Source organism: Crocuta crocuta, unplaced genomic scaffold (genome assembly GCF_008692635.1).
Source record: "Crocuta crocuta isolate KB4526 unplaced genomic scaffold, BGI_CrCroc_1.0 scaffold71, whole genome shotgun sequence".
NCBI classification, from domain to species: Eukaryota; Metazoa; Chordata; class Mammalia; order Carnivora; family Hyaenidae; genus Crocuta; species Crocuta crocuta.
The window spans coordinates 1,591,052-1,615,791 of record NW_027527548.1 but is presented as its reverse complement, the minus strand read 5'-3'; the positions used below and the strand labels follow the sequence as shown (position 1 = coordinate 1,615,791).

The 24,740-nt window shown below is 48.9% G+C and overlaps 2 protein-coding genes across 2 annotated transcripts in view; both read right to left on the bottom strand.

Annotated features, from left to right (window-relative positions):
• Nucleotides 1–13,482, bottom strand: part of ELMO2 (engulfment and cell motility 2) — a 42,709-nt gene extending 29,227 nt beyond the window's left edge. Inside the window, exon 1 of the mRNA XM_077766158.1 lies at nucleotides 13,460–13,482. The gene's annotated coding sequence lies outside the window, so the exon portion shown is untranslated. The remainder of the gene's footprint in view (nucleotides 1–13,459) is intronic.
• Nucleotides 13,483–20,618: 7,136 nt separating this feature from the next.
• On the bottom strand, nucleotides 20,619–20,774 carry LOC144233523 (large ribosomal subunit protein eL39-like). Its single transcript, XM_077766506.1, has one exon. It carries the CDS (start codon nucleotides 20,772–20,774, stop codon nucleotides 20,619–20,621), a length of 156 nt encoding a protein of 51 aa, XP_077622632.1.
• Between the last annotated feature and the right edge of the window lie 3,966 nt (nucleotides 20,775–24,740).

Genomic DNA, 24,740 nt, shown 5'->3' with positions numbered 1-24,740 from the left:
CTTATTTTTCCCAGTATTATACTCACTAACTCCATCCACGTTGTTGAAAATGGCAAAATTTCATTTCTTTTAATGGCTGAATAATATACCATTATATACATGTATATGCATATGTGTGTATATATATATATATATATATATATTAGTACATGTAATAGAAATACACGCATCTCGGGGCGTCTGGGAGGCTCAGTCAGGTAAGCATAGGACTTCGGCTCAGGTCACGATCCCGCAGTCTGTGAGTTCGAGCCCCGCGTCGGGCTCTGTACAGACAGCTCAGAACCTGGAGCCTGCTTCAGAGTCTGTGTCTCTCTGTCCCTCCCCTGCTTGCACACTGTCTTTCTCTCTCTCAAAAATAAATAGACATTAAAAAAATTTTTTTGAAACATACATGCCTCTCTCTATAACCACTGCCCAAAACAAGACTTCGAATATTTTCATCACCCTTAGAAAATTCCCTCCTACCTCTTTCCAGTCAATCCCCAACTTCCGGCCCTCCAAGAGGTATCCTTTCTGACTTCTCCTGCCATACATACATGAGTGTTGCCTGTTTTTATACTTTAAATACATGGAACCGAACAGTGTGGCTTTCTTAGACCATTTGTTACTTATTTCAGTTCTTCTCTTTAAAATAGGTGGGCAGTGCAGGTGCAGTAAGTAGCAAGCGCACTGGACTGGGATGACTTTGCTGCTGAAGAAGCAACTGGATTTGGATCCAACAGATGCAGGACCTAGTCACAGTCCCATCCCTAAGTGTTGGCGGGGATGTGTAAGCATCCCTTTCACCCAAGTCTCTACTGGGAGATGTGAGTGTTTAACTAAAGCATGTGTAAAGTGCCTCCTAGTCTAAAAGTCCACAATTCTATTTTTTTAAAAATATTTTTAAAATTTATTTCTGAAAGAGAGAGAGACAGCGTGAGCAGGGGAGGGTCAGAGAGAGAGGGAAACACAGAATGTGAAGCAGGCTCCAGGCTCTAAGCTGTCAGCACAGAGCCCGGCGCAGGGCTCAAACCCATGAACTGCGAGATCATGACCTGAGCCGAAGTCAGACGCCCAACCGACTGAGCCACCTAGGCACCCCTCAAAGTCTACGATTCTAAAGGAGAACTTACAAATCCAAATGAAGACTGCCACCTCAAAGTCCTCACCCAAAGAAACTACGCCCTTAGTTCAACGTTGCTGCTAAGAAACGATCGTTACCTGTTAGAACTTTCTGGATACTGTCTTTGGAGACAGTTCTCAGCCAACCCTGCCCCTTCTCACAAAGCACAGGCGGTCCATTCATATTGAATGACATTCTACCTACCAGTGCCCCAGCTAATGGGACCGAAGTGAACACTCCGCCTCAGCGGACAAATCCCCAATTCTTTCTCTTCAATTCAAAGACACAGGCTAAGGAAGGTGGATCACAATGGGCCCTGGAGCAGAAATGCCGTCGTCAGCCCCAGAACAGGCACCAGGCCAAGCTAAACCCACCGGCAAGCCAAAGACAACAAGACGCAAAAACCAAGAGCTTTCAGAGGAAGCTGTTCTGCAGAAAGAAACCAGGAATGTGTAGATAAGGAGAGGCCAGAAACCAGAAACCACAAAGTCCCAAAAAGAGATGGAAAAAGCCTGATGACTTATCAGATTCCACGGCTCCAACTCCTACCTCGGGCTCTGTGCTGATGGCGTGGAGCCTGCTCGGGATTCTCTCTCTCCCCCTCGCGGTCGGCCCCTCCCCAAGTCACTCTCTGCCTCTCTCAAAATAAATAAAGAAACTTAAAAAAAAAAAATAATGGCACTGAGCAGTCTCTTGGTTGACACTGGCTGAATTAATAAAGAGTGAAACCCACTTAGATAAGTCTGGCATGTTTAAAACAGACCGCTGATGGGGCACCTGGGTAGCTCAGTCGGTTTAGCAAATGACTTCAGCTCAGGTCATGATCTCGTGGTTCATGGGTTCGAGCCCCGCATCAGGTTCCGTGCTGGCAGCTCAGAGCCTGGAGCCTGTTTCAGATTCTGTGTCTCCCTCTCTCTCTGCCCATCCCCTGCTCATGTTCTGTCTCTCTTTGTCTCAAAAATAAATAAACTATAAATAAATAAATAAATAAAACAGACTGCTGATACGGTGACTTAACAGTAATCATGTTGTAGGTAACAGTAACGGGTAGACAGCCTCTTTATAGTTGATCAATCACTTCTAGGGCGTTATTACAGCAGATGCTCAAAGAACCCTGTAAATCATCCCTACTTCATACAGGTGAGGCAACTGAAGGTCAGATGGATTGAGACGGGTGTCTTCCACACAGCTCCTTCCCACGCCTCCCCTGCCTCCAAAAAAAGAGAGACATCTTATTAGAAGTGGATCTCAAGGCTGAGTCTTAGGACTTTAAAGTTAGTTCTTTCCCCTTGACATCACACTTCTTTGATGCTGATGACATTAGCTAACAAAAGCATGGTGCTGAGGTGGTATTCTAAGGGCACTACATAGATTAATTCATTTAATCCACACAGCAACCCTGTGTGGTGTATTACTATCCCCATTTAAAAGATCAGACAACAGAGGCACAGAGAAATGAAGTGCTTTGCTCAGTGTCACACAGCTAATCCTAGTAATTAGATCCCGGTGGTCTGGCGTGGTGTGAAGGTCATGTGGAAAGCAGGGAGTGCTGTATGCGGCCCACAGCAGGTGTTTAGACAATTGTGGGTTTGCTGTAGCTGGCACCTAAGCAGGCGGAAGCCAACAGACTCATACTAACAAGAGCTCACTGCTCTAACAGGTAACGGTTCTCCACTGTGAGAGCCTCACTTCCTCGTGTGGTACTGGGCTCTTCACAATCCAGCCCGATCCTCCCAGAATACTTGGCATTTCTACGAGGCAGGCCGGGTTCTTTCATTTCTTCTGTACCTTTGTGTGTCCTCTTCCTTCCATGGACCGTCAGAAGAGCTCCTATTCAAACATCAAAGCCCAGCTCAGAGGTCACTTCCTCTCCACCACTCTCAGCTCTCCCCGCTTTTCCCCAGCAAAATGAAACTGGACGGGGCCGCAATGGTCTCTCCCAGCATTCTGTCCAGACCTCTATGAAGGCTCCTGTCCCACCCCATTATAGGCATTATGGTTAGTGTACACACCATGACAACAGTCACGTGTTTACACGTCTCTCTTCCTCACTAGCTCCTCCTCCAGGCCGGGGCACCCTGTAGCTCATGGACCTAGCACGGCACCGGGCACGCAGGTGCAGCTCGGTCAGGACCGGCATCTGCGCGAATCCATCGGCTCTCACCTCCTCAACCCAGGTGAACCAGGGCCGCCTCTGAACGGAAAGGGACTGGGGAGAAGTGTTCTGGCTGTTCGCCGTTCCCCCCACGTCCCCCCACCCTCCAGCTACACGGCGTTTCCACTGTTAAGAGTTCTGTCGTCGCCGCGTTAGAACTTTCCTCACCGGAAAACCAGATTTAGCGCCCCCGACGCTACTGACAAGAAAGGGGCGGATGGCCCTCCTGCTTCTCTCTGTCGGAGGCTCCCAGAGACAGGAGAGCAGAAGCAGTAATCCTCTAGGACACATTCCCGAGTGAAGGGTCTCCTTGTGGGGAGCTCTTTCAGCCCTGGCTTGCTTACTCTTCTCATTTTCAGTTTAGAAAGGAAGTGGAAATTAGGTCGAAGCAATTCAATAACATTGCAAAACTCGCGGGGTTATAAATAGCCTCTTGCTTAGCCGCGCAGCAGTGCTCCAGAGTTCAACGACAGCCAGGATGAGGGAGCTGCAGTTCACATCCAGGCCCAGGGGGGCCCCTGAGAAGTAGGAACAGCTCTTCCAGATGAAACAACTCGGGGCCCTCACCTCCCATCCCCTTTCAAGTGTTACAGATGTAAAGCCGACTTGGAAAACTCAAACAAGCCACAGAACGGGGGAGAGGCGCACATTGATCTGAGGAAGATAATTCTGTTTCACACGGGAGAATGAAAGCTCTGGGTTTTCAAAGGCAAAGCTGGGGAAACAAGAAAAATAGTAGCACCGTCTCCAGTGGAGCATTCCCTAGGTGGCTTCCGGAAGGTGGGTTTATAAAGTCAACACCCTTACAAAGGGCCCCTGGGGAGCTGTATCAGTCATCAGTCAGGCAGTGCCGGCTCCAAAGAACTGGATTCCCAGGGCGGGGGCAGCACAGCCCGTCTGCAGAGAGAGGAGGCCGTGGAGGGTCCCTTCCCACCAGTAAGGAATTCAGAATGAAGATGCAGGTCTCCAGCTCCCCCTCCTCCCCCTGATCTTTTCAGGATAAGGACTGACAGGTGCTTTTTTGGTCTCTTCTTTTGCCTTTGAATGGGTGGGGGCTGTGGGGGTGAGCATGGCTTACGTTTTCTGCGACAGAGTCCGCCACACCAGGAAGGGAGCGGGAGGCCACACCCTCTTTCTAATCAAAACCACAATCTCACTTGAGGCTTCTCCTTTTGAAATCTTCTCATCTGAGAAGTGACTCAACTTCCCTTAGTTTGGGCCACTGAATGAGGATGAGCTCTGAGGTGCAGAAGCGGGGAGTGGGGTTGGCAGAGGTTCAAATTCTGCCATGCACCACTCACTGCTAGAAACACAGAAGGACCGGCATGCCAATGGCAGCTGACTTTTTTTTTAAGTTTGTTTATTTGAAGGGGGGGGCAAGCAGGGGAAGAGCAGAGAGAGAGAAAGAGGGAGGGAGGGGGAGGGAGGGAGAGAGAGAGAGAGAGAGAGAAGCCCAAGCAGGCTCAGCACTGTCCGCACAAAGCCCGATGCAGGGCTCGATCTCATGAACGTGAGATCATGACCTGAGCCGAAATCAAGAGCTGGCCGGATGCTTAACTGACTGAACCACGCAGGCGCCCCTGGTTTTTCTTTCAATAGAAATTTGCGGGACACCAGACTCACCTGAAAGTCACTAACGTGGAGCCGAAATGCAGTGAGGAAGGTATGGGAACTGGGTAACCGGGCTCTTCTCCCTAACACCTACCCCGAGGATCACGTGGGTCCCCTCTGACCCTGCACAGAAAGCCTTTGCGGCGCGGTGCTCCTGTACCTACAGAGCAGGGTTTAAACTCTGAGCAGAGCATCTGGCTTCCTCCAGCCCCACGTGGCTCTTCAGGCTGGAACTGTCATCACACAGTCATCACATGGTCATCACGCGAGTGCATCACACCAGACATCCTGTCCCCTCCGACAGCACGCTCTTCTGAGTCTGTGTCCTCCCTTGAGCCATTATTCCCTCCACCTTGTACAACCAGCAATCTTCTGTTCATCCTTCGAGGCCCAGCTCACCTATCACTCCTCTGTGTGGCTTTCCTGGCCTTCTCCGCTCAGGCCGAACTCAGCGCGTCCCCACCTGCGTTCCCGCTTTTTCGCACAACCCGTCACAGTCCCGCGGGCCGGCCATTCTCTCTGTGCGGCCTCTTCCCTCGTGACCCAAGCGTGAGTGGCACCTCGGCAGCATCACATTACGGGGGAGCCTGCGACACAGCCAGTCACCTGCTCAGTCAGAATCTGCCTTCTAACTAGACCCCCGGGTGGTTCATGTGCACGTTCAAGTCTGAGAAGCAGACTCCAGGCTTGTGTTTCTCAACCCTGTGCGCCAGCGATGCCCACCGCATGCCACCGACGCCCCCGCCCCACCCAGGTGACCCTGCCGAGGCCAGGGCTGTTAGCCACCCGAGAGCAGGACAGATCCGCCCGCGTCGACTCCCCAGACTCCTCTTCCCTGAAGTTTTCGGCAGAAGGCCCAGCACGCTGCCGGGCCTGCAGAATTCCACACTGAAAGTACTGCCCAGGATGCCCCGTCCAGGATGCCCGAGACCTGACTGCCTTTGAAAAGAGAATAAAAACACTACTGACAGTGGACTGTTCATGGCCTGGAACTGCACAAATCCCTAACTACAATAATCAATGGATTTAGAAGGGTCAGTGTTGACAGGCCATGTGCCTCAGTTTCTGGAAGTGAAACAAGACACCGCGGTGGAAGATACGTACGAACTTCAAGACACTGTTCCCCCTCCGTAGAGACCACTGTGGTTGCAACAGGGCAGCAGCTCACGCAGGGAGGGGGTGTGGCGAGCTGGGAAGAGTCCGGGGTTATGGCTGAAACCCCCGAGCTGTGGGCCTGACACCTTCAACACCCTCCCGAACAACACAGCATTGTCCACGCTGTAAAATCAGGCCAAGCCCTCTCATTTTATAAATAGGAGAGCGGAGGCCCAGAGACGCTGGCAAGGCCACACTACCAGCTGGGGACAAAAGAAGGTCTTGACCCCCCATGTCCAGGTTAGTTTCCCCGTCTGCAGGAGACCTGACTGCCCGGACTGGCCACAGGCACAGGCCTCTCTGGGCCTCTTGTCCTGCTCTACGTGAGGGGGTTAGACTAGATGTCTTTGAGGTCTCCTCCCACCTTGACCTTGTAGGGAGGTGGTGTCACTTAGCGGTCAGGAGCTTGCGTTCTGGACTGGGACAGACTTGGGTTTGGATCCAGCTCTAACAGTTTCTGTATCTGTAAAAAGGGGATTCAAATCAGCCCTACTCTATATAGTGGGTGTGGATATTAAGCGTAACATCTGACAGGAGTCAGCAGAATTCCGACTGTGTGAACTTGAAGACGTGACAAAAACGCTGTAACCGCAGTCCCCAGCATAAAACAGCCCTTCCCGCCGGGCTGTTGGAGATTAACGACAAGATGATAACGTATGTGAAGGCGATCGAGGAGGAAAATCAATACAAAAGGCAAAGCCCTGCTGCCGGCGATGTTCTATCATCATCATTATTATTAAGACTACTGTTATTGCTTTCTTCTAGAAGAAGTACCTTGGAGAGTTGTTTCGTCAGCTCCAGAGCAGTGGCCGATACAAGGCCTGGCACATAACGGTGCCCAGCGAACCGTTCCTGGTAACTCACACTAAACCAGCGTGTCCAGTGGGGTGACAGATTCAAATGCCTTAATCAGCTGGGCAGACAAGAAAACAAGCCAGGCAGCATCTATGCAGGCACTGGGGCCGGCTGCAGAGCACCCACCCCACTTAGGAACTCGAAGTCAACACTCTGAAACACAAAACAGCCTGGCCTCGCAGCAACGTTTCAGGCTCTGCACACCCCTGATTCTCGTTCCTCGCTGCAGCACACGGCCTTCGGGCACAGCATCTAATCGCCCTGGGGTCCGGTCTCGTCTTTCCGCCGTGGGCATCCTGAAGACGAAGGCTATGATTCCTCCTGCCCTAGAGCAGTGCTGGCCTCACAAAAAGGGGAAGCTCACTCAGTGAGCAACTGTGGCACGGAACAGCCACACTGTTAACTTGAGCATGGTGTCCCAGCACCTCTGAGATGTTGCAGGGTGCGTATATTTTCCACCCAGCTCCTGGGACCCGGCCGAGGTGGCGTAGACGGTGCTGAGGTACAGTGACAAGGTTGAAGAAGGACTTGCCTTGCACGCTTCTCCTCCAACTGCATCTAAGATGCTTGTCCCTGGGCCACCTGGACATTACTCTGCCTGAAACCAGACGGAACAGGCAATATATCCACAAGGTGCCACTGTTTTCAAGTTTACTCCCCACTCCCTGCACCCCTGAGTTTGCAGGGCACCTCCTACAGACAGCACAGGGCATAGAAAGACCAGACTCCAGATGAACAGATGGGGTCCTGGTCCTAATCTTCCCTCCTCCACTCACAAACTCTAGGATGATCACCAGCAGGCAATGTAACTTTTAGAAGCTGCACTATTTTTGGGGCGCCTGGGTGGCTTAGTCGGTTAAGCGTCCGACTTTTGCTTAGGTCATGATCTCACCGTTCGTGGGTTCGAGCCCCGCGTCAGGCTCTGTGCTGACTGCCAGCTCAGAGCCTGGAGCCTGTTTCAGGGTCTGTGACTACCTCTTTCTCTGAGCCTCCCCTGCTCACGCTGTCTCTCTCTCTCTCTCTCTCTCCTAGAAATAAATAAAACATTAAAAAAAAAATTTTAGAAGCTGCACTATTTTTGTTAGTAAAATGCAGATAATAATTACCTCCAAAGACCGTAAAGGGGATTAAATGCCACAAGGTATACAAAGTTTCTAGAAGTGGACAGCCCAATATGGCAGCTACTAACCTGTGTACTGTGTGGTCACTGTGCCCTGGAAATGTGGTTACCACAAACTGAAATGGACTGACCATGCGGCAGAAAACACACCAGATTTCAAAGACTCAGTACACCCACAAAAATGTGAACTGTTTCATTAATAGTGTTTTTATATTGGTTATATGTCAAAATAATATTATTTTGGAATATAGTCACTAAAATGTGTTCCAGAAATTAATTTCACCTGTTTCTTTTTACTAATTTTTTTTAATGTGGCTACTATAAAAGTTAAATTACATATAGTGCATTATATTTTTTCTTTTGTATTATTATTTTTAATGTTCATTTATTTTTGAGAGAGAAAGAGAGAGAGAAAGAGAGAGACAGAACGTGAGTAGGGGAGGGGCAGCGAGAGAGGGAGACTCATAATCTGAAGCAGGCTCCAGGCTCTGAGCTGTCAGCACAGAGCCCGAACCATGAGATCATAACTTGAGCTGACGTCAGACACAACTGACTGAGCCACCCAGACACCCCTTTTTAAAAAAAATTTTTAAGGGGCGCCTGGGTGGCTTAGTCGGGTAAGCGCCCGACTTTCGCTTAGGTCATGATCTCACGTTTCGTGGGTTCAAGCCCCGCGTCGGGCTCTATGCTGACTGCGAGCTCAGAGCCTAGAGCTTGTTTCAGAGTCTGTGTCTCCCTCTCTCTCTGACCCTCCTCTGTTCATGCTGTCTCTCTCTATCCTAGAAATAAATAAAAATATTAAAAAAAAATTTTTTTTTAATGTTTATTTTCTGGAGAGAGAGACAGACAGACAGATAAAATGCAAGTAGGGGAGGGGCAGCGAGAGGGAGACTCATAATCTGTAGCAGGCTCCAGGCTCTGAGCTGTCAGCACAGAGACTGAGGTGGGGCTCGAACTCACAAACCTCGAGATCATGAACGGAGCCAAAGTCGAAAGCTTAACCGACTGAGCCACTGAGGTGTCCTATTGCATTAGATTTCTTTTGGATGTTGAACACTGCCCTAGCATAGAGCACACAGAAAGCGTTGCAGTGTTGGGTTCCTTCTTCCACTGGCAGGCCATCAGGGACCATGATTCACACCCTTCCCTCCTGTCAAAGCCAAGTCCTCCATTCCCTTATTTAATAAATATTTACAGTGCCTGGTCCTTCGTGGAAGACACTGGAGATACATGGAGCAAAACCAGACACTGTCTTCTGGGCCTTATTATCCGATGGGGTGGACAGACATTAATACTTTCATAAAAGTAAAACTGCAACTGTTCAAGTGTCTTGAAGCAGAAGTGCACAGGGTGACAAAAGTGGGGGAATTCACGAGGAGGAGGAGGAGTCAGAGCCCAGGGATGCCTCCGAGGAAGTGATACTTGAGTGCAGATTTGGAGGACCAAGATGAGTTTACTGGAGTAAGCCAGGCCAAGAAGAGAAGCCCAGGCAGAAAGAAGACTAAGTACAAAGACGCCCCCCCCCCCGCCCCCCAGGGGGTTGGTAATGTAGAAGGAATAGAAGAATGATAGTGAAGAGTATTGAACAGGAGGGAGAGGTCGGAAGGGCCAGATCTCCAGGGCTTGGGTGAGGACCTGGGGCCCATCCTGCAAGAGGTGGGCAGCTGGCCAGTTTTAGCAGCGGTGTCCTGATCTGATGTGCATTTCCCAACATCCCACTGGCCACGGTGCGAGGCCCACAGCAGAGCAGCCAGAGCGCGCGGGGACACATCAGGTACGACAATGCAACAGTTCAGGTAGGAGGCGACAGACGCCTGAACAGAGGGAGAGCGGCGGTGATGAGTAGGTGGGCCGGGGGCTACAGAGCCGGCCGGCTCCACGGGGCCGGGTGACCAGCAGGGTGGGCTTCGGAGGCGGCGATGTCAAGAGAGACTCCAGGACCGCAGACGAGGCCACCCAGCCCCAAACACTCCCCCGGCGCCCAGGAGCGCTCTCCCATCCCGGCCCTCCCCCATCTGCTCGCCGCGCCCGCAAGCTCCATCCTCCCACCCTCCTCCTCCCTCCGCTCCTCAAGGCCCGGTCCTCCTTCCCCGTCACCCGACGCCCCTCCGGATCGCAAATCCGCGTCCCTGCGGGCCGGTGGCCCGACTGGGCCGCGACCCCTTGCGGAACCTGCGCGGTGCAGCCCGGGCCCGCCCTCCAGCCCCTCAGCTCCTCGGTCCCCGAGGCGGATGCAGGCCGCAGCCTCCGGCCCCCTTCCCGGCCCAGCCTCTCCTCCCCGCGGCCCTCCNCTCGCCTCCGCGGCTCCCCCAGCCTCCGCCCGCCCTGCCTGCCCGGGACCCCGCCCCCGCAAGCCAACCCGGGCTCTCATTGCTCCGCTCCGCCGTCACGCCGAACTCTCTTTCTTTAATTGGGTTGCTTGCCTGTCACTCAAGGCGGGGCGGGCCCAGCTGCCAGGGGAAGCTCAGGCTGTCCCCGCCCCACTAGCGGAGGCCCCTTAAAGAAACAGGCTTTCTTTCTCCCCACCCTCACCACCCACCCCGGTGGCCGGTGGCCGTGGGGTCAGGAGGAACGCGATTCCTCAGCTGATCCAAGAGGTGGCATTTTCTCCCCCAAACTTTTCTTCTGGCACAGCCTGAGAGTAAAGGAAAAGGCTTTAGCTCCTTGGGAGATTTTGAGGGCTGAGCTGTCCTCTGGTGGCACTCAGTCCCATGCCCAGCGGGCATGTAATGCACACTCAACGGTGGAGATAACTGAGTGGGAGGTGACAGTCGTGTCAGAGGCTGTGAGAAGCCGTAGCTGCTCACCACCGAGATGGAGCTAATTATACCGGCACCCGGGGCTGGCCGTGGGCGCTGAGCACAGGCAAAGGGGTACAGCTCTGCTGTACGATCAGTGGGGACCCGTGGGAGGTGGCATTTGTCACCGCACCTGCGGATCAGACCAAGGCCAGGCATGAAGCCAAGGCCTCACTGGGCTATCTCCCTTTGTAATCACAGCAACCCTGATGTAAGGTATTATGCTGATCCCTTTGTTTCAGATGAGAAAACTGAGGTTTCCAGAGAGCCAGAGATCATACAGCTAGCTAGTGACCGGGGGAACAAGACACCAGACTGGGCTGGTTTGATTCTAAAGCTTATGGTTTAACCATTTTGTCTCACAGACCCTTATAACAATTCTGAGAAGTAGGCATTTTGTTGTCCATTTCACAGATGCTCGGCAGAGACCAAATAATGAAATTGATACTACTCAGAAAGTCTGAAATAGTGACTACCATTTATATGCCACCTGACCATCTGCAAAGCAGTTTTACATAATCTGATCGTGGAAACAGCTTGGAACTGAAGGTAACTTTTGTTAGTCTGATTTTACCAGTGAATAAACTGGTGCTCAGGGGAGTTGAAACTTGGTGCTAGCTAACATCAATACAGCCCCCCTGCAGAGATCCTCCTGGAACTTTCCACAAAGGTCCAGATAGTAAATACTCGGCCATATGGTCTCTCTGACCACAACTCAACTTTTCTAGATGGTGGCCTGTGGCTGTAGTCTGCCCCTCCCTGGTCTGCATCATTTTGCTGGATATCAGAGCCTTTTACAGACCATTGCTTTGTGGGATCCTCACCCCAACTTTGTTATTATTCATACTGTTATTGTTTATTGTTATTGTTGTTGATGATACATCTCCATCATTTCACAAAGGAGGATCTAAGGTGTGGCGTGGTTAAGGGTTTGCCTGAGGGCGACGCAGGAGCTAGAAGTGGATCCAGCTTTCCTCACCTCGAATCCCATCCTGTCTACCACACTGCACTGTGAGATTCCATGCCTTGACCTTGTGATGCTGAGGAGTCCATGGTGAGATTCCATGAGGGTTCAAGCTGGGTAGAAGACCTCCTTCCTGCCCCACGGCAAGGTGGCGAGCCGTGTTTACCTTCTCTTTCTTGAGCTCTGCGGGAAGGTAATCCCTACAGTTCTCCTCCTGAGGAACAATCTCCTATGCCTCCCTGCCTTCCTCATTTATCCCAGTCCCTGAATACCTCTCCCTCCCTGAGCCCGCATGGCGCTTACAACCAGCACCCTTGACTATCACGGAGAAACAGGCTCCGTGTGGGCAGTGACTGTCGTGGCTGACCAGCTGTCCTTCCAAGCCCTTCTCCCTTCTGCAGGACCGCGGCTGCCCAGCGATGCTTCACCGCCTACCCCCACTTGCAGTTAAGAACAGCTGAGTAACCAAGCTCTTGTCAACGGAAGTGATGTATGAAACTTCAAGCAAGGCCTTTACTCGGTAGGCCTGCATCCTCCCTGCTCTTTGTCCTCACCAGCTGGACCCAGCCTTGACCTTGTCATGATGATGATGTGCTGGGGGATGACAGCGCCACAACACCGAAGGTGCCAGCGTCCCCAGAGGGGCACGCGGAGCAGAAAGCCACCTGAATACTTCCGGTCACTTCATACTCTGATGTAAAAGTGAATTAATCTTTGTTTTCTAGGCCATTAACTTCTGGGAGGGGTGAGAAGGGGGGAGAGGGGCATCTTTTAGAGTGAGCCCTGCACTTACATGGTCTAAAGGTGCCATCTCCTTAATCTCGTGCCCTGGTGCCTCACTTGCCTTGCCCTAGTTCTGGCCCTGCTCAGGAACATGTGTCCAAGGAACAGGTCACTCATTTTAGCTTTATACTACTTTGTCCTTCTTTCCTGATATGCCAGTGCAGGTTTAACTGCAAGTTTCAGGAGCCACTTCTGGCTAACTTCAGCAGAGAAGAAGTTTATTGGCAGGCTGGGGGAAACTCACAGGAGTGACAGGAAGCTGAGAGCCAGGCAAGGAAAAGACAGAGACTGGAGATGCTGTAAGTGTTGAGTTAGTCAAAATGCATTAGCTCCGTGCTCCCCCCCACCCTTAATAGAACAGACCTTTGATCAGAATCAAAGTCCCTGAGGGACGCCTGGCTGGCTCAGTCAGTGAAGTATCTGATGTCGGCTCAGGTCATGATCTCATGGTTCGTGGGTTCGAGCCCCACGTCGGGCTCTATGCTGACGGCTCAGAGCCTGGAGCCTGCTTTGAATTCTGTGTCTCCCTCTCTGTCTGCCCCTCCACCCCCTCAAAAATAAGTAAAACATTTTAAGAATTAAAAAAAAAAAAGAATCAAAGCCTCTGGAGCAAGAGTCTGGTTGGCTGAGCTCAGGTAATGTGTCCTCTCCCTTCAGCTAAGGAGGTCAGGCTCCCTGACTGAGAGTCCCATCAAGACCGTAAACAAGGGAAGAATTCCACATTCCTCCACCTCTACCCCAGCTGCAGCCCCGGGTGCAGCTGAGGTGCCCTGATTGCAGGATGGGATCAAGTAGGGGAAGAGCCTGAAGCTGAATGTCACAATGACAGAAACCCGACCCATAACTGGCACATGGTAGAACATTCTAGTTACAACCCCTGCGCCTTGTCAATCATACAGAGCAATCTGTTACTTACCAGCTGGGTGTTCTTGTGTAAATTACTAGATCTCCGTGAGCCTCGGTCTCCTCATCTGTACAATGGGGATAATAACAGCAGTGTCTGTAATAGGCGGTCCTGAGAATTAAATGATATGCGGTAAATGAACAATGCTTGGCACAGTGCCTGACATACTAAGTGCTCATTAAATTGTAGGTAGTTTTTAAAAAATTTTTTAAGTTTACTTATTTTGAGCAAGAGAGAGAGAGAGCAAGAGAGAGAGAGAGAATCCCAAGCAGGGAGGGGCTTGACCCCACAAACTACAAGATCATGACCTGAGCTGAAACCAAGAGTCGCACCCTTAACCAGCTGAGCCACCCTGACTCTCCAAATTGTAGGTAGTTTTAAAAACTGTAGTAGGCCTTCGATACATAGTTATTGTGTGAATGAATTATCGATCATGTTTTCAGTTCTTCTGAAACCATGTCTGAAACCAGACGGTATCGAAATACCCTTCCCAGCTCTCTGATCCACACACCTTCCACATTCCGATAGTCTGGCATCCCCTCTGCCACAGCGCTTCCCAGCTTTGAGCTCTGGTCTCCACTACAATGAGTCCCCGTGTTCATGCTCCCCTCCCGTACTCCCTTCTCTCTCCATCGACTCACCTGGAAAATCCCGACTCTGCTTAAACAAGGCTCATCACCAGTTCCTCATTCCTCGCCTGTGCCCCCAGCAATTGACGAGGCCAGAGAGAAATGCAGACCCTTTGTGGCCCGAGTGGGTCCGTCTGCCCTGCTGTGGGGCAACCACACAGCCCTGTATTTCCATGGCCTGTCGGTTCCCCTCCCCCACAGGCTCTCTCTCTGTCTTCAGACTTGTCTCTCTAACAAAACAAAACAAAAAAGAAGGAAAGAAACAATAAGAAAACTCTTATTTTCTCACCGGCAAATCCACCAGCCTATCTGCCTGCGTCCCAGAGAGCCCCGCCTTCTGTCCTGTTACCATGAAGTCACCTTCTCTGACCCCCACAAGGGCTACCCTGCAGGTGTCCCTAGGGGGTGACTCTTGTCACTCAGGTTTTGCTTCTGCAGGCATCCCGTCATGTCCCCAGAACCACTGGTGTCCCGTCACGCCCCCCAGCATCTGCCTAAGCTGTAAGATGACCCATCTTTAGAATGGCGGGGGCTTCACCACGGTCTACAGAACCCCAGATAATCTGTCATTTGGCTACTTTGACTTAATCTATGTCCAGTCTCCCTGTACTCACCCAGCTGCAGTCTTACAGCCTGATTGCCCATTCCTTGAACACACAGTTTCCTCTCACCTCTGTGCTTTTGCATGTGCTGTTCCCTCTCCTGGAGTGCTCTTCCCTCCGATCATCACATGCTTACTTCACTTTATCCAGGTCTGCTCTAAAACCTCCTCAGAGCTTCCCTGACCCCTCCCCTCCCAACCCCACTCTGCTCCCTTAACCTGCTCTAATTTCCTTCAAGGTACTCAGCATCACTACTTTCGTGTTGTCTGGCCTCTGCATTAGTCCTAAGTTCCATGGCGGGAATGTTGACCGCCTTGTCCCTAGCTGTATCCCCAGCGCCTAGAGCTTATCTGGCACACAATACGCGGTCAATATTTTATTTATTGCAGCACGGAATAAACAAAGAAAAACAAACCATGGGCAAATGGAGGATCTCTACGAATTTGGCTCATGTTCTATTTGAATCTTCCTAAACATTCATAAGCCAAGCATAGCCCTTTATATAAATTATTGTTGAAATACAATCCCTGCAACCACACTGGAAAGATTTCTGATAGGGTGGCTCATAAGGGTCAAAACCTACGTTTATCTGCTTAAAGAAAGAGAGCCAGTATTTGCTGTGGGTCTATGTCTTGTGTTGGGGATTATTATAACATGATCTCATTCAAAGTTACCAATTTCTGCGGAGTATCAGAGTGCCCCTTTTACAGATGAGGAAGACTAAGATTTAGCGGTGCAAAGAAACTTGCTAAGGCCACACAGCTCCTTTGGTACCTAAGTCAGTCAGACTTCAAAGTCCAAGTCCTTCTCTTTATACTAATCCCTGAGGACGATATAGTATGTGGGCATTTCATTCTTTAATTTGCTCTATTTTTCAAATAATTATGAAGCCTGGATACATATGAGATAAGTTCTGTATAGTATTTATCTCATTTGCTCCTCACATTCCTATGAGGTACATATATTGCTGCCTCTATTCTACAAAGGAGGAAGCTGAGGCACAGAGCGGTGGGGATATTGGCCCAGGGTTGTTTGATGAAGTAGTGAAGTCAACATTCAAATCCATTCTGTCTAATTTCAAGTCCTGAGTCTTTTCTGCAGCATTGTGCTCTCTCTCTTAAGACAACTCTCTGCCTCAGATAGGAAGAGAAGAAAAATGACTAACGCAGACGAATAAAGCATCATTACGAAAATTCATGGTGACTTGGTTTTTTAAGTGGGAAGCAAAGGGCAAGAGGCAGACAGCCAGTCTAGCATCGGCTCCGGCAGGTTGGGGGTTCACATAACTCACGATAATTTAATTTGCAAAGATCATTCTTCCAGGAACTGGGGCTTATCGTGTATTTTTTGCGAGGGCAAGTGAAGAGACTGGAGGGTATCTTGGAGATTGGGGTGAGCAGTCAGGTGACCGCCCCACCAGGAGAGTGCAGCAGCCTCTTGTGTGAGGCCAGCCCCCCCTGCTGGTGTAGGAGGTCATGTTCAACATCTACAGCTCTGTGTGTGTGTGTGTGTGTGTGTGTGTGTGTGTGTGTCAGGGCAGGAGGTCATTGGGAAGCATATTCAATGAGATTTGAGAAATGTCTAGCACACCCAGTATATAAAAATAATAGCTACCACTTACCAATATAACAGAGTAGTGGGCAGGCACTGTTTTATAGATTTCACATTAATTTTATTTACTCCTGGGACTTTACATACTACATCTAATTGAACTCTCACCCCTATCCTCTGAAGTAGAAATTATTATTTTCACTTCCATTTTTCACGAGAGAAGCCTGTAGCGCAGGGTGGCTAAGTCATTTATAATATGGCTATTACGTGGCGGATCTGGGGCTTGAACAGTAGACTCAAAGCTTCATGCCCATGCTCTGGAAACCACTCGCTGGCCATTCTTTATGTCTGGGGCACCCCCTGGCAAGTCCCCTTGTAAAGACCCTTACTCAGGAATTTCCATGTCTGGATTTCCTGTACTTATGCTATTAAATTTGATTTTCTCCTGCTAATCTGCCTTATATTAATTTGATTCTAAGTCCAGCCAGAAGGACTTTTTTTTAAAATTTTATTTCTAGGAGAGAGAGAGAGAGAGAGAGAGAGAGAGACAGCGTGAGCAGGGGAGGGTCAGAGAGAGAGGGAGTGACAGACTCTGAAACAGGCTCCAGGCTCTGAGCTGGCAGTCAGCACAGAGCCCGACGCGGGGCTCAAACCCACGAACCACGAGATCGTGACCCAAGCGAAAGTCGGACGCTTAACCGACTAAGCAACCCAGGCACCCCAGCCAGAAGGACTTTGAAAGGCAGGGGAAATTCCTCCTCCCGAACAGTTGGTATAGTCAGCAGGATACTTTAACTCAATGGACACTGATGAGGGAGCATTAGGCGAGCTGAGACCCCACAAACCCCCTCCTCCCCTCGGGTGGGATACCTGTGGCATTGCCCAGGCACTGCTTGCTCCCCTAGAGCTAAGAAAAGGAGAAAGCAAATGGTTAACTGATGGAGAGATCACAGTCCTGCAGGACATGGGTCTTCATCAGTTTACAAATGTCTTAGTAAATCACAAGAAAAAGAATCTTATCAATAACCTAACCTCCAGAAACCCATAGACTCAGTTTCTTGGAGCCCTAACATCATCCTCCCCTCCATAGTGATGTGGGGAACAAAGGCAAGAAGGAAATGTAAATAAGCCTAAATCTCTTTATAACCTGCAGCCCATTGACAAATACTTGAGGCAAGTACAAGAGTATAACACTTCTCCAGGAAACTCCCTACTGTCTTAATGTTAATAACTGGCTGGAGGGAAAAACAACCTTAGCTTGACAATAGCTAGGCCTCCGGTATCCTTTGAGTCCTCTTTAGCCTAGAAAGTCCTTTTGGAAACCTCCATTTTGTCTTTACCTCCTCCAACTCCACAGCATATAACTGGTCACACTTCTTACAACCCCAGTGAAGCTCTTTCTGCCCACGGGTCCTGTCCCTGTGCTTTAATAAAATCACCTTTTTTGCACCAAAGAGGTCTCAAGAGTTCTTTCTTAGCTGTCGGCTCCAGACCCCACCCCTACCCCCCCAACGCTCTGATTCATATACAGACAATCTTCAAGCCTGTTGCTGTGTGGGCCATTCACAGATCACCAGAGACCTTTGAACCACAAACCAGGAAAATCTGTTGGAATGCCAGGGCCTCCTCTCACTCTCTCTGAAGATGCTTCGAGCTCGACCTCTAGGAAGCTCCACTGGCTATCCTGAGAACCCCAAATGGATTTATATTTTGACTTAATCATTAACCATTGGTTTTCTTTTGTTTCCATAGAAATGCCTCTTGTTTAATATCTGATTTCTTGAACCAGGAGCCCAACTTTGAAAACACATTTGCTTCACTACCTCCTGAAATGAGTTTAACTGAACTGACCTATTTGTCAGGAGTAAGACTGGTTCCATGAGACCATGGAGAACATGGTTCCATGAGAACAATTTACCAGATCAATTTTTAATGCATGAAATTTCAAGGAAGTTTTAGAGGAGGGAACTGTGGGGGCCAAGGGCAGGCTGCCCCAAGATGGACCACTTTGGCAGGGACATTATTTTGAGTTAAAAGCAATCCAAACTGAGCGGATTCAGAGAAAGCTCTTTACCTCCCCCTGCAAGTGCCTGCTTTACCAGGAAGAGAGCTATTAACAGAGATTCAGAGATTTGTCTTGGCTCAAGGAACTTCTCTGCACAATAAGGCAACATTTGTTTTCCAAACATCTCTATTCACCTTCCTGCTAAAGGTCTTTCTCCCCTTGGGATCCTCAGACCCCTACGCCTCTCCTTAGCTCATATGTATAAGTATCATGTTGCCTGGATGTCTTTAGAATTTCCAAGTCTGTGTGGATCCCCCACAGATTAGATTTTCTCCTGTTTTAAAAAAAGAACCTTACTCAGAGCAGACTCACAGCAATGGCTCAATAATTTCTTAGAAAATGGTAGGCATCCTAGGATTTCGTGGTGAGTCTGCTCCTTCTGGAACCAAGTGGAGGCGGTTGGGGGAAGTTGTAGATTCTTCTGGGTGACTGGTCTTGCAACTGCTCCATCTGTCTGGATGGGAGATAAGCCCCCAGCCAGTGATAAGCATGGCTCTTTGGATCCTCTTGCCTAGCATCTTGGTTACGGCAGAAGCAGAGAGAATGCTAAACAATAGATGTAAAGTATTTAGCAGCCATTGGGGAATGAGTTCAGCACTGACAGATCTGGACAGCTCCTGGAGAAGCTTCCCTAGGGGAATTTCTCGGCCTCTACTTCCTGTGTCCAGGAGTTATTGGAATGTGGGGAAGTGAAGAGGTTAGTGGTGGAGGGGAGAGGTCAGGGCTGCAGGCCACCCACGGGGCTGAGGCAGCTACTATTTACCAACAACTATGGAATAATTTCACTACTTTAACAACAGGTCTGGCTATACCGGCTGAATATCGTCATCTTTACTGTGGGTTCGGAGGCAATTGGCCTGACCTCTCTGAAATTCCTTATCTTCATAGGGACAATAGAAACTGACTCATGGGGCTGGTGAGGGACTTACACGGGGTAAAATAAGTTAAGTTCCAGCTTCTAGCTCACAGTAGGCATTCAGTCAATGGGGGTTGTTTGTGTGTGTGTGTGTGTGTGTGTGTGTGTGTAAGATTGGGGTGGTCCTGTTGACCAGAGTCCCTCTGTCACACTGTCCCTTGCCTTCACCCCTCCGCCTTTGACTGTAAGCCTGCTGCTAGAGCTCGGAGCCCCAGGAGGTATGGGGGTTCCTTTCCTGGTCAGTATTTCCTTTGCTCCAATAGACTCTGTCACAAGTTTTATTGAACTGACCTGGTTCGTCCAGCGCAGCTATTGAGAAACTGAGGCAGCTGTCGTAGAAGAAACAAAGGGCCCACTCTTGCCAGTGGGCCTGACCTTGGAGCTCTGGGCCCGGGAGGAAACTGTGGAGAGGCTCCTATCTGCTGTAGGAAGACTTCCCCACCTGAGAATTCATCTGTGTTCTCCACATATGTTTGCTGAGTGCTCAGTGCATGCCGGCCGCTGGTTCCGTGTGCCGAGCCAGAGCGTGGTGCCCGTCCCCAGAGCGTTCACAGCCCCACAGCGGGGACAGCAAACAGATAAAGTCTGTTCTACACTGTGGTGCATGTGATAGGAGAATGCTTAGGTTCACTTCCCTGCCTTCCAACAGGTGGGTTACATACCTGGTTACAGAAGTCCTCTCTGAGGAGGTGATAACTGCATGGAGACTTCACAAACGAACACGAGGTTTCCAGGTGAAGGGTGAAAGGTGGAGGGTAAAAGGCTGAATGTTCCAGGTGGAAGGAACAGCATGATGTGGGAAGACCTGGAAGTAGGGAAGATCCTGACTTGAACTGGGTGGTTGTATTATCAAAGCAAAGGGAAGAGGAGGGTAGAGAGAAGCCAGCTAATGCAGGCCTGTCACCTCTGCTGTGAAGAGTCTAGGTTTTGTTCGATGCGCAATGGGAATGTATTCGAGGCTTGTAAGCAGGGTAATAGCACTGTCTGATTTGACTTTTTTCAAACAAAACATCTTACGTATTTATGACCAAACCAACCTACTGCTGCAAAAGCATAGTAACCGAGAAAAATAATCTCCCATATACAACATGTCTATTGGGGGCGCCTGGGTGACCTGGCGGGTTAAGCACCCACCTCTGGATTTCGACTCAGGTCACGATCTCATGGTATGTAAGATCGAGCCCCAGGTCAGGCTCTGCTCTGACAGTGCAGAACCTGATTGAGATTCTCTCTCCCCCTGTCTCTCTGCCCCTCCTTCTGCCTCTCTCTCTCTCTCTGTCAAAATAAATAAATAAACATTAAAAACCACATCTATTGTTTGGGAAGCAGTGATGTTTACAGAGCAGTGGGATCGAAGCACGTGACCTCTGTGCAGCATAAATACGCGTGCCGTCTCATGTGCGGTCCTTTACAGGTCCAGCCTCGTTCTCCTCCAGTGCCCTCTCTCGGAGTTGAACCTGACTTTCTTACCAGTTTGCATCCAAATCCACTGGGGAATGGGACCATTCTGCTTTTGTTTCTTGGTCAGGAATTGCTCGACCCTGAATATCTTGTGAGAAGACATGGCAAGGGACAGTGAACCGCACACCCCATGAGGGCAAAGTGAAGGAGAGAGGTGATTTGAATTTTGAAGAAAGATCCCATCGGTCCCTGTGATCAAGACGAAAGAGGGCTGTAACTATTACAAAGTCTGCACATGCCTAGGAAAAGAGTGATGTTTTCCTATGGCCCTAGCAACACGTCACCACCGGAGCTGGTCTTCAACTTGCCCCCTAGGTCAATGGCAACTCATCTCACCAATCTGGCCTCTGATTTATCTTATGTGGTCATCAGAGGGCAGCCCTGTTTCTAAGATTTGGGGAAATCACATCATTGTGGCCTCCTGTACTTCTTTCTAATTGCTCCCTGTCTGGAGGGGGGGCAGAGGCATAGGCAGCTAGCTAACTACCTGCAGAGTGTGATGCTTTAGGGGAATGGAGGCTCAGAGGAAGTGGGAGAATGTGGTGGAGTTCAGCCTGAATGGTTCTGATCCTCAGAAGGGACCATACTCATTGGTCCTGACATCAAAGGCCAAGTGATGAGTAGAATTCCAGCAGAATTGACAAAAGAGCCACTGTCAGACCCATTTTACAGAAGAATAAACTAAGGCTCAGAGAGTCCATTTCTTGAGTCAGAAAGAACTCTGACTGCCTCGCACAGATTCCTAAACTGCTGCCTTGTGGACCACCGCTTGTACTTTTTTCAGGTTTATCATCCCGTGAAACTGGGATAATGACATCTGCCTTTCAGGGTGGTGGTGAGGGTTAGCTGGCTTCATACATTAAATGAAAACATAGAGCCATTTTGGGAGACAGATTCTGGACACATTCTCACTCCCACTCACCAGGCTTGCAGCTTACAGTTCAAATTCATGCCTCGGCAAAGTTAGGAAGCAGTCCATGCCCCGGATCTGGGGGTGGAAGGGGTGGTGGTATTATGACAGAGTCAAAACTAAGAGGGTAAAATCTTGAATGTCATTGTCTCAGCAGATACTATCAGTGAGGATAATGATCAGACGCTTTCATTTAATGAGTACCTACTATGTATGTGCCGGGTATTTTACACTTACTATTTTGCTTTTTCTATTCATCAGTTCGGTATTTAATGCACTATATGCCAGCCATCGTTTTATGTTAATTCTAATAATCACCATGAAAACTCAGTGGTAGGACTTATTATTCCTGCTTCACAGAGGATGAAACTGAGTTAGGAGAGCAAGTAGAGCCAGACTACAGAATAAGGATCATTAATATCTTGGACAAATGAAAGAGTCTATTGCATCAATTTTTTTTAAAGCATACAACAAGGGCTGCCTGGCTGGCTCAGTCAGTAGAGCATGTGATTCTTGATGTGGGATTGTGAGTTCAAGCCCCACGTTGAGTTTACTTAAAAAAAAAAAAAAGCATTCAAAAAGCGTACAACAGCTTTATGAATCAAAAAGTTTGATTCTTCTTAAAATAAAAATAATAATTCTTTTTATTTATTTTATTTTAGAGAGAGAGCAAGAGTGAGGAGGGGTAGAGAGAAAGTCTTTAAGAAATTTTTTTTAACATTTATTCATTTTTGAGAGAGAGAGAGAATGTGAGTGGGGAGGGTCAGAGAGAGAGGGAGACACAGAATCTGAAACAGGCTCCAGGCTCTGAGCTGGCTGTCAGCACAGAGCCCGATGTGGGGCATGAACCCATGAGCGGTGAGATCACGACCTGAGCTGAAATTGGACGCTAAACCGATTGAGCCACCCAGGTGCCTCGAGAATCTTTTTTTTAACCTTATTTATTTACTTTTGAGAGAGAGAGAGAGAGAGAGAGAGCACAAGTGGAGTAGGGGCAGAGAGAGAGGGAGAGAGAATCCCAAGCAGGCTCTGCACTGTCAGCATGGAACCTGATGTGGGGCCTCCAACTCATGAACCGTGAGATCATGACCTGAGCCGAAATCAAGAGTTGGACGCTTAACGGACTGAGCCATCCAGGCACTGTGAGAGAGAATCTTGAGCACACTCCATGCTCAGTGTGGAGCCTAACCCAGGGCTCAATCCCATGACCCTGGGAGCATGACCTGAGCCGAAATCAGGAGTTGGACCTTCAACCAACTGAGCCACCCAGATGCCCCTAAAAATAATAATTCTTCTAAAGATAAAATCGTAATAGGGGCACCTGGGTGGCTCAGTCGGTTAAGCGTCCGACTTTGGCTCAGGTCATGATCTCACAGTTCGTAGGTTGGAGCCCCGTGTCAGGTTCTGTGCTGACAGCTAGCTCAGAGCCTGGAGCCTGGCTCGGATTCTGTGTCTCCCTCTCTCTCTGACCCTTCCCTGCTCATGCTGTCTGTCTGTCTGTCTCTCTCAGAAATAAATAAAACGTTAAAAAAATTTAAAGATAAAATCGTAATAGATGGATTGAATAGCAAAATGGAGTAAAGAGTGAAGCAGTGAACCAGAAGGCTGAGCTAAGGCATTCTCCCAGAATGCAGTGCCAAAGAAATAAACAGATGGAAAGTGGGAACGAAGCATGGAGACATGAAGGGCAGCTGCAAATGTCCATTGTCTGCATCATGCGAGTTACAGAATAAGAGAAGGAAACAGAAGAAGGAAATTCCCTGAAGCAACATAATCATTCAAGACATTTTCTTAGAACTTAAGAAATAAATGAGTGCTTATGCTGAGAGGATCTAGTGAATATTTATAGGAAGAACGTGGAAAGGCTTACATCTAAGTACCTCATCCTGAACTGTCAGGACACTAAGGATGAAAAGGAAACCCTGAATGTTTCCAGAGTGAAAAAAAAAAAAAACCACACCTGGAAGGGAATGAGGATACAATTGACATTAGTCCTTCTCATTTGCAACTTTGTAAGCAAGAAAACAGTAGAATGATGTCCTCAAAGTTCTCTGGTTTACTCAACTATCAAGTTTAGGAATGTTTACTCAACTAACCTATCAAGCAAATGTGGGGGCATCACAGACACTTTTAAGACACAGATGGACTAAAAATGCTTACAACTCACACTCATAGCATCCCTCCGCAGGGTATCATTGGCATTTGAATGGAACAATTCTTCATCGTGTAAACCTGACCTATCCACTGCAGGCTGCATGGTGTCCTTGACAGTGGAATTCCTCCTTAGCCACTGTGATGGCACAAAATGCCCCACATAGGGAAGGGGTGTGCTACAGCCTCTGCCTGAGAACCCACTGGTGTAGGAGTTATAGTCCAACGAAGAGAAAATGGATCCAAGATGAAAATGTGGGATATGCAAAGCAGAGGTAAGCAAAAAGCCAGCAAAATGTAAGTCAAAATAAAAATTGTTACTTGTAATAATTAACTAAAATCTGAGAAGACGACACAGGATGGGGAGGTATGAAGACTGGGAAGGAGGTAGGAGAGAAAAGTAAAAGCATGCTAAGGTTCTCATTTTATTTGGTATGAAGATGCAGGTATGAATTAATATGCTTAACGACTTGTGCCAAAAATAAATAGAATGTATACTTCTTTTTAAAAGTCTTTTATTACTACATTTTTAATGTTTATTTACTTAGAGAGAGAGAGAGAACATGTGTAGGGGAGAGGCAGAGAGAGAGGGAGAGACAAAACCCCAAGCAGGCTCCAAGCTGTCAGCACAGAGCCCAATGTGGGGCTCGAACCCACGGACCGTGACATCATGCCCTGAGCTGAAATCAAGAGTCATATGCTTAACCCACTGAGCCACCGAAGTTCCCCTAAAGTTTATTTATTTAAGTCATCTCCACACCACTCAACGTGGGGGTTGAACTCACGACCCCAAGAGCAAGATCCACATGTTGTACCTAGTGAACCAGCAGGGTGCCCCTATACTTTCTAAGTCATTAGAAGAAAAGTTAATTGGCAGCAAATAAAATGCTATCAACAAACTGAAGAGCAGAGATGAAAAAGAAACTTGAACACAGCATGTATAGTAGAAAGCACCAGGTAAATTGGTAGAAATATACAAATCCATCAATAATATATTAAATTCACTGT

Bases quoted from the DNA above. Each gene is read 5' to 3' on its own strand.
- LOC144233523 (XM_077766506.1), bottom strand. From the start codon at position 20,774: ATGTCTTCTCACAAGATATTCAGGGTCGAGCAATTCCTGACCAAGAAA.